Genomic DNA, 9,731 nt, shown 5'->3' with positions numbered 1-9,731 from the left:
ATTCAGTTCTATTCACCTCTCCATCTGGAAATCAAGAAAAATCATCACTGATGAAATTCAAAGAAGGTATCTAGTTTGATAGAGCTGAAAATAATGAGTGGGGCAAGACAAGCATGCAGATGCATGGTGGTTTACTGAGGAGAAAAAATTTACAGCCAGAACGAAGAAACGTCAATGCCCAAGAGAGCATTGTAAAGAGCAAGAGGTGTTTTTTTTCCTGAAAAGCATGTACTCAAAGAAAGATTTTCTGTCATAGTTATTGTGGCTGAAGAGCTGAACTTGTGGCTCTAGTGCCACAGATTGTTTCAGATTGACAACAACATGTCAAAGAAGAGATTAAAGACGTCCTAACAGAGGCAAAAGAACAGCAAGAGGAACAGCTTCTGGTTTCTGTGAGCAGAGCTGATGAAATGAGTACAACAGTATTGTCTACTTATCTGATGTACACATCAGACTTTAAGGACTGCTAGCAAACTGAAGAGAAAATATAAGTGATCTGCAGAGCAATAACCTGCACAGGAGGAACATCTCCCAGAGACCAATTTAAAAATCAACAGATGCAGCTTGTGAAAGATGACTGACAAGGTCCTTCCCATACAATTGCTTTATTCTGGCAAAACCTGAAACCAGTAGATCCTGCATCTCATGCTTCAGGCTTTTCACATCATATTCACATCAAACTTTTCAGCCAAACAGAAGTTATTGGGCAGTGTAACAGTGTCAGAGATAGCAGATGAGATAGCAGCAAATGGCATAACTGAACAAAAGCTATACCTATGTCTGAAATATCACCAGAGAGCAAACAAGAAAACATATAATCTCTTGTGGACAGAGATGTCTGATTCTTCCTACTCTCACTACCACCTGTAGATTTCTTGTTTCTGCTTCTCATTGTGTATTTTCAGGTTCTGCTGATCACAAGAAAGCAGTCTCCCCTGTTGAGAAATGGCTTGTACTTTTGCTTTGCTGGCCTATTCTGGGAAACAGAGGAGACCAGCACCTGCCAGCTGCCAGCACAGCCGTTCTGCTGGCAGGACTCACAACCATCCCGCTTGACTACCATACATCCTTTGTGCTCTCTTCTCCCTTCTCAGGATCCCCCAAAAGACAAATAAGGCCCATCTCACTCTCAAGAGAAATTCATAGAAGCTGCTGAGCTTCCTGGTGTGACAGAGAGCCTTGGTAAACCTCAGCACTTTGCATGCTCTGACCTTAGCCCACACACACGCGCACATCTTACTTCTTATTCGGTATTCTGACCACTGTTACATTTTGCCCTGGGCAGTGGTAGGAGGTAGATTTGCTGTATATAAAACCTGCAAACAGAAAACATCAAGCAAAAAGGTAGTGTGAATTAACATGTCTTCATTTCTATTTTTAGTAAGATAAGTAAGATTTAGGAAGATCAAGCAATAGTGATTAAAAGGACCCTTCCCTGCACTATCTATACTGTAGGAATGAGCCCCCTGTTGACGGAGTAAACAAGTTACCCTTTGTCTCCTTAAAAAGGACAAAAGCCCAGAAGTTTCTCTCCTCAATTTGGTTAAAAGACACCTCATAGGACCTTGGAGACTTCACCTCAAACTTAAGGATAGCCAATTGGACAGAAGCCAAAAAGTCCTACCTAAGCAATTCACTAGAAAAGAAGAGAACAAAAGAAGTAAATCGCTTTTTGTGAAGTGTTTTAGCAAGAGCAAGAACCTGTAAAGAGTTTTTTTATTTTGCCTTTTATTAAAACTTTTTTGTTTCCAACACTGTCACAGGAGCCATACTGCTACTTTTATGCCACTTGAGGTAGCTGATCTATCAAGGGTATAATGTTTGTCTATGAGAGCTTATAAGACCTGTCTCAAATAGATAAAACATTACTATACAGCTTTTCTCTTCTGCTATTACATAATGCAACTTGCAAAATTAGTTATCTGTCAGAGAAGGACTAGAAACACACTTCCCACACACCCACCAAGCACCTGCCTCCTCTCTGCTTTCTACAGAGGATTCTTTGATTTTTTTTTCTGAGATTAAGAAAAGAACAAGGTTTCAGTTAAATGAGAGCTGAGTGACATCTATGCTTAGTGACTTCAGTTTGAAAGATTGTTGGATGAGATGAAAATGCATTAACTCAGTAATCAGTCTCCCAGTGGAAACTGTGGGTTTTTTTTAAACATTATAAGATGTGTTTAATTCTATTTCTGACTTAAAGGGACTACCTCTGACGAGCACTGAGGAGAGAACTACTTGTGATACAAGTCTAAGGAAGTCGAAGCTTCCGCTAAGAGACACAGCTACCTAGTGATATCTGCTTTTTACATCTGGTGAATACTGCTGTGTGGGTGGCACCTCCCTGGCAGAGCTACCTGAAGAGAAGCTAGAGATTCTGCACCGTTAGAGCAAAGAAGATTCTTCACATCATCTGAGAGGAAAGGAGGAGAAAAGGTAAAATTCATAAAATGCAATTGCTCAAACATTTATGTATCATGTACACCCATGGTATGTGTGAATGTAATGCTTTTTCATTTACCTTTTATAGTTGCTTAGGTAATTTTTCTAAGCAGTTTTAAGAATTCTTGCATCATCAGCAGTGGGTGTATTCTGTGAGTGTATGTTTTTAAGTATTCAAATATATTATGCTGAACCCAGATTAAATTCAGGTGTGTCTGGGTGCACTTGCAGTTAGGTGCAGCTGTCATTTCTATACCACTGGTGTCAAATGGTTCTGTCCTTGTGACTTGTCAATCAGATTAAATTCCTCTCCGTGTAGAATGGAACAGAACTGTAGGCTGGAAAGGTGTCATGCTTGGGACCACACACAGTAGGTCTCAGATTAGTGATAATCAATGTTTGCTGGTATGTAGCAGCAACACACAGGGCTAAGACAAGTAAAACTAAGAAACTCATTTCTCTTCTGCTTCCCATTCATAAAATGAAGACGAAGGGGAAGAACATAGCTCAGGCTTAGAGTTCTGATATATTAGACTAAAAAAATGCCACTTGTAATGTGAATAACACACACAAGTAAGAACAGAACTCAGACTTAAATTTCTGGTATGTTAAGCTAAAAGAATGATGCTGTGATGTGAACAACACACAGACTCATAAGTCAGCAAGATATTTTTCCTGTGTCCAACTTATATCACTTAAAACTCTGTATCTGCCTATTAGAAAAGAATATACATATGAAGATGACAAATTCCTGCTATTCATTCCTGTTATTTCATTCAGCCACTGAAAAGAAGCCCTTATTGAAAGCTCATGACAGCTTTCAGTAAATGTAATGTCATAAGAAAAGTCTGATGCATGTCTATCACTGTCTTCCTATGGTGGGTGACATATGCCTGATAGGAGAGGTGAGTGAGTGAAATTCTGAACTGCTATGAACAATGAGTTTGCTTTTTACTTTGCTCTACATGGAACTTAACCCTCTCTGATTTGCCAGCTGTGGCCCACATCTGTCACTCCCATTTGCTTTCCTGTCATCCATTTGAACGTCCCTTTGTGCTTGTGCAAGTTGCACAGTACTGCAAGGACTAAGCACATGCATGCTAAGGACAGTACCTTGTTCAAGCATGCACGTGCATCCATCCCATAATGCTTACATAATGTCTGAGAACCTGCAGCGAGTCATGTCCCGAGCTGTCACTCGTGATTCAGATTTGTGGAGTAACCATGTGGTCTTGACACACTGAAAGTCACTGACATTTTTATATTCTTCCCTTCTTAGAACTGGGGGAAAAAACATGAGTTCTTCAAGTACAGAGTCCCTTCAAGTCGAACTCTCAACCTTTTATGACTATTATGATAGTTATTACGATGCTCCAAAACTATGCAGTAAAGAAGGCGTCAGGAGGTTTGCAGCCTCCTTCCTACCTGTTCTGTATTCCCTGGTATTCCTGGTCGGGCTCGCTGGAAACATTCTGGTCATCGTGGTCCTCTTCAAATACAAGAGGCTGAAGAGCATGACTGATGTGTACCTGCTAAACCTCGCCATCTCAGATTTGCTCTTTGTTTTATCCTTGCCATTCTGGTCTTATTTCACAGTAGACCAATGGGTTTTTGGAACTCCCTGGTGTAAAATCATTTCGTGGATCTACCTGGTTGGGTTTTACAGTGGGATATTTTTTATTATGCTCATGAGCATAGACAGATACCTGGCAATTGTTCGTGCAGTGCTTTCCTTGAAAGCAAGGACCACCTTCCATGGCTTGATTACTAGCCTTGTTGTGTGGCTAGTAGCTCTTTCAGCCTCAGTCCCCGAGCTTGTATTTAGAGAGTCTTTTAATGAACATAATTTTACTACCTGCAAGCCGAGATTTCCAGGCAATTTCACAACATGGAAGCTTTTTTCCACTTTGGAAGTCAACATTTTAGGGCTCCTAATCCCTTTTATAATTATGACATTTTGCTACTCCATGATCATTAAAACATTAATTCACTGTAGAAATGACAAAAAGAATAAGGCTGTGAAGATGATTTTTGTTGTCATGATTGTGTTTTTCTTTTTTTGGACCCCCTACAACATTGTTATTTTCTTACAACTGCTGGAATTTATGGGAGTCATTAAAGACTGTCAAGTGAGCAGGAGTCTGGACTATGCTTTCCAGGTAACAGAAATCCTCGGTCTTTTTCACTGTTGCCTCAACCCAGTCATCTACTTCTTCATGGGGGAGAAATTTAAGAAGTACCTGAAGATGCTCTTTAAGAACTGGCAGTTACCAGGGTATTTCTGCAAGTGGTGTGGAGTTCACATCAGCTACCACACTGAATCTACCAGTTCATTCCACACACAGTCTACAGGGGACCAAGACGCGTTGTAACACATTTCAGAGCAGCCACTGAACTCAGCAGCAAGCAAACTGACAACAGCAGGAACTTTGAAAAGCAGGAACTTTGAAAAGCTAAGCAAATGCAGACACATTTAACAATAAGCTAGTGCCAGATAATTACTTGCTTCAGTTTTATTTGTGCCTCTAGATTTTCTGAGTATTACGACAGAAGGTGTCCCAAATGTGGAACATGGAGGATGGACATGCAAGGTTTCTCTGCTGTGATTACAAATCACTGCTCAGCTCTGTGCAAAGCACTGCACTGCATGGCTTCTTTTTCACCACCATCAAGACATTGGCCTGCATGGAGGAGCAAAGGTGAGACAGCACCTTGTCATCAGCACATGCACTTGGAAAACATATTCATGTATTCATGAAGGAAGATTGTAATCATACTTTTTTATTCTGCAGTTGATCTGTGTAGGACATGTTCACCCATGATTCTTAGGCAGCTATTAGCAGTACCTGTTACATTTAAATGTTTTGTTTCAGGGGGGATGATATACCCCATATCATTAAGAAACAGCACAAAATATATTCTCTATGTGCACAAAGACACAAAGCAAAGCCATTACTTTTCATTGTAGCTGTGTTTTCTCTCAGGTTGACATATATGCCTACATGTAGGTGTATATATAAAGCATTTTGAATTACTTTATCACTGTAATTCAGGATAGCAATTCTGTATTTTAACTAACATAGGAAATTTTTTGAATAAAATAAAATGTTTTGTATTTTAACTAACATAGAAAATGTTTTGAATAAAATATTTTTGAATAAAAGTGTTTAAAAAACTTATTTTCCAGCATGCATGAATAAATTTGAAGCATCTTGGTTAAAAGTATGTATTTTAAAATGAATGTCCTTTCTTCCAAAAGTAGTTAACCCCAAAACTCAATTTTCATTCATTGGAGATGTATCTGGCAAAACAAAAGAAAGTAAAAACAGAGATTGTGTAAAAAGGGTCTGTCATAACTTAGAAACCACACATAGAATCCGTGCATTTGATAACAGCAAAATGCAAACTGTGTGATTTCCCAGTAGCCACTCACAGGATATTAATTCATCAGAAATCTGTAACAGGAAGGAAACTCACACAGCAGGGCTTAGATTTTGGCACAAAAATGATTTTAAAAGAGGCAAAAAATCAGTATGTGGTGGCAGATAAAAGTTGAAAAATATGTATTAGAAGATATTTCTGGTGTGTCTTTTTGCTGGACAACAACAATTCAGATTACTTACTATAAACCAGATGAATTATTTTCTTACACTGTTAATAATAAAGTGCCTGCTCAGCATTCAGCCAAGGCTGCAAAGAGCAAACTAGGCATTAAAATGCATCAGGAAAGGGCTGAAGAAGAAATGTAAAAATATTGTAGTGCCATTGTACTCATCACTCTAAATGAGAGACGTAAGTGGAAGCTCATCTCCATGTGACCTCTCTCATGATACGAGACTGAAAATAAAATGCAGTACACTTAACTCTCACACACACATGTATCCATCATAATTTTGGGAATGCGCTACCATTTGCAGTTTGCTGAGGATGACAAGCAAGGATCTGCATTAATGCAGATAATAATAATAGCTGTGGAAGACATTACTTGAAGTAAGAAGGAGCCCTTATTTTCAAGAAAAAGACTATAAAGTCTTACTACTCAAAACCTTAGAATCCACTGCATAAATCACTTAGGAAAAACTGATAGAAAGAGTGAGTTACACCACCCATCACCTTTTTTGAAAAGGAAAAGGAAGACAAATTTAAGTGTGACGTACTTCAAATTCTCACAGACGACACTGAAGCCATCATAACATCCCAAGGTGGCGCGGCACATCATCCTCACCGCTGGTGATGCTGATAGCAGAGGCATTGTAAACTGCTGAGCTATGCACTTGTCTGGTGCACAGATTAACCTGGAAGCCAGAGAGCTTCCACTGCAGCTTCTTTTTTCTTTGTCCTGCTCTGTGATCCCTCTAGTCAGCAAGAATGGTCCTTGCTTTCCAGACTAAGGGAAAGGCTGCCTGTGCTGGTCTGGCAAAAATGAGGGTCAACAAGGAACAAGCAAGCTGTAGGCTCTTGACAGCTGTGATGTAAGAGACATGCAGGGCAAAGAGTGGTATCAGGGAATGGCTTGCAGGCTGGTCAGATCTGGGCAAACTCTGTGGTGAGGGAGGATACTGTGGAATTAAGGGGGTGCACCCAGCAGCCATGCAGCAATGCCACTAACAGAGCCAGTGCAGAGCCCTTCTCCCACACAAATGTGTCTCATGTCACAGCTCGGCTTTGTACCCCATGGCCTGTGCATGTTTCCCTTGGTGCAGAGGGTTCCTGGTGCAGCCATAACTCCTCCCAGGCGAATGTTGTCTTGTTCCTCTGTGTCACATAGCCTCTTCCAGTTGTCCCAGTAATATTCACAGCTGCTCAATGCGTGTGCTGGACGAGCAACTGAGCTGAGCTGAAAGTTGAGCTCTTAGCAGCTTTGCTGCATTGGGTGCAAAGAGGAGCTCATGTTAAGTTGATGGGTTCAGGAAATCAGGTCCTGAGGCTGGAGCTCATTGAACATGGGTGGCTTCCTCCTCTGTCACCTGAACAAACCCCCCTCCCACATGCACCAAGCTGCAGTGGACAATGCCACTCCTCTTTTGAGGGCTTTGAAATCTGCTGATGAGAAAGGACGAGATAATAGCATTAATACAGACAAAAATAAAGTAGGGATTTTCAAAATGTCACTTGATAAAGGTGTTATTTTAGCTGAACAAAAATTTCCAGCAATGAAGAATGTATGTACAAATTTGAGTGAAGACAAAGACATTTGAGTGAAGCAAAGCTGACTCATTCTTAAAGCCACATTTTTACATCAAGGTTCCTCAGAAGGCCACCCTGCATCCTCTCTTCAATTATGCTAAGCAGCCACAGAAGAGATGAAGGGAGAAATCAGCTAATTAGATTCAATACAAATAATGATGAAAAGATAACAAGTCAATTTTTTTTTCATTGGTGCTTAGGCCACCACAGACATTCCCTAAACAAAAAGCTGAATTACACATTTACTCTGGAGGATAGTTTTACCCCTTTTAATTGTACAGAAGCAGCATCGTGGTCTGCAGACTGCTCCCAGTCAATCTGCTCCTCTCAGTCTGAGAGCCAGTAAGGAATTGCAATTCTCTTTCCTAGACTGCAACTGCTTGTCACTGTCCCAGCTCTGCACACCTGCTCTGAAGGGGAGTACAAAACTGCCAGCATGGATCTACATGACACATTTTCCTGCAAGAGCTCTTAATTCTTTGCAGTTTTATCCAACATCTCTCTCTTAACACAACCAGAGACCAGCTTCATCACATCCTGCCTTGTGGAAACTCAGGGCAAAGGGAATATTTCTCTGTCTGCCGTGAGGGGTTCTGACTCCCAGGGAAGCACTGACTTTTACCCTCATTCATGGAGAAAGCTTCTAAAGCCTCAAGATAAACTAGAGACCACAAAAGTGTGAAATAGATTATAGAGAGTAGTATAGTATGTCACTTGGGTGAGAAATTTAGGTTTAGGGTTTTTAGTATGTTGTAGATGGGAACAAGATGGAGGGTATAGGGTGTTGTCTCATGTTCCTTTTTCTTCCTTCTGCTTCCTTCTTCATGGGTTTGGGTGGTATCTTGTAATTGGGTAGAAAAATCTGCATTGTGGGTCTTTAGGGGTCAGTTACTGGGTTACAAGGGAAAATAATCTAGGTGTCACTTCTTAATTGGGCAACTTAGTTTTTGATTAGGCTTAAAAGGCCTTGTAACATGAGATTGTTAGCCATTTTTGTGCTGTTTTCCTGCATGCAAGGTCTGGTGCAAACAGCGTGCTGAAGCTTTGATAAGACAACAATAGAACAAGAAGCTGAAGACTGAAAAAGTCCTGTGCATCTCCTTTTCCTGGCACAGAACTGCTCCAGGAGGGTTTCCCCCATCAGGGGAGCCCCTAGGGAGTGGCCCAACATGGGGCCAAAAAAGCCATACTGCCTCTTATGCCAACATCTCCATCTGACTTGATTTACAGTTAGAAATCAAGGGCCATTTAATAATATCAATCAAAATAATAATTAAAATAGTGCTTAAGGCAATGCCTACTGAAAGTTCAGCTTTGCTACTCCAGTCATGAAAGGAGACTAGAAATGATACAATAGTGGTGAGATTTGTAGCATTTGTATAACTGATAAGACCATTCAAAGGAGAAGGAGTGGTGGTTGTATCTGCAATCATCTTACACAGCAAGTGCCAATGGCAATCATGGAGAAATCAGTCCTAAAGCAGTGAGCCCTATCACTAAGGAGACACCAAGTTAGAAGCTCCCAGGGTGATTTTCATTCTCACAGTCATCCAGCAGCAACACCCATCACAAAAACTAACAAAATCCCATCTTATGGGACAGTCATTGAGTCAAAGACACTTCTCACAGAAATGAAGCTCAAAAACAAAGAAGCTCTTTATCTGTTCCAGGTCAACAAAACCAAGTCCTCCATGTTAATGCAGCCCAAATACATGATTGATGAATGGATCACACTCCTTCAGTGTTTGTACTTTTTAAATTTATTTTTTATTTTTCAAGTCATGATTGAAGAGTTTAAGTTTCTCTGGGTTTTCATTTCTTGTTTCAAAACAAGTAACAGAACACATCCAGTATAAGTAGCTCTGTAACTGAACAATGTAAGCTCTTTGTGAATTCAAGTGTTGCAAAATAAAACTGCTAAAGGCACTAAGAATTTTTTTAAATTCCAAGATTTTTGCTTGCTTGCATTTAACAATAGCAAGTAATCAAGAATCTGATCTGCAAGAATCAGATCTTTTTCCATAGATACAAAATGCTCATAAAAAATACTCTTGGTGATGCTAGCAACATGTAAGACAACAGAGACTGAATGAAGATTGACA

General features: G+C 40.2%; 1 protein-coding gene across 1 annotated transcript; it reads left to right on the top strand.

The window, feature by feature from the left end:
* Positions 1–2,348: 2,348 nt before the first annotated feature.
* Positions 2,349–5,521, top strand: LOC128805131 (C-C chemokine receptor type 4-like). Its single transcript, XM_053973635.1, has 2 exons — positions 2,349–2,436; positions 3,722–5,521. The coding sequence occupies exon 2, from the start codon at positions 3,738–3,740 to the stop codon at positions 4,812–4,814; it is 1,077 nt and encodes a 358-aa protein (XP_053829610.1). The 5' UTR covers positions 2,349–2,436; positions 3,722–3,737; the 3' UTR covers positions 4,815–5,521.
* Positions 5,522–9,731: the final 4,210 nt, after the last annotated feature.

This window comes from Vidua macroura, chromosome 1, assembly GCF_024509145.1.
Source record: "Vidua macroura isolate BioBank_ID:100142 chromosome 1, ASM2450914v1, whole genome shotgun sequence".
NCBI lineage: Eukaryota > Metazoa > Chordata > Aves > Passeriformes > Viduidae > Vidua > Vidua macroura.
The sequence above is the reverse complement of the archived record's forward strand: the minus strand, read 5'-3'. Positions and strand labels throughout refer to the sequence as shown.

What these genes read in the sequence shown, in the direction of transcription:
- LOC128805131 (XM_053973635.1), top strand. Translation starts at nt 3,738, where the DNA reads ATGAGTTCTTCAAGTACAGAGTCCCTTCAAGTCGAACTCTCAACCTTT.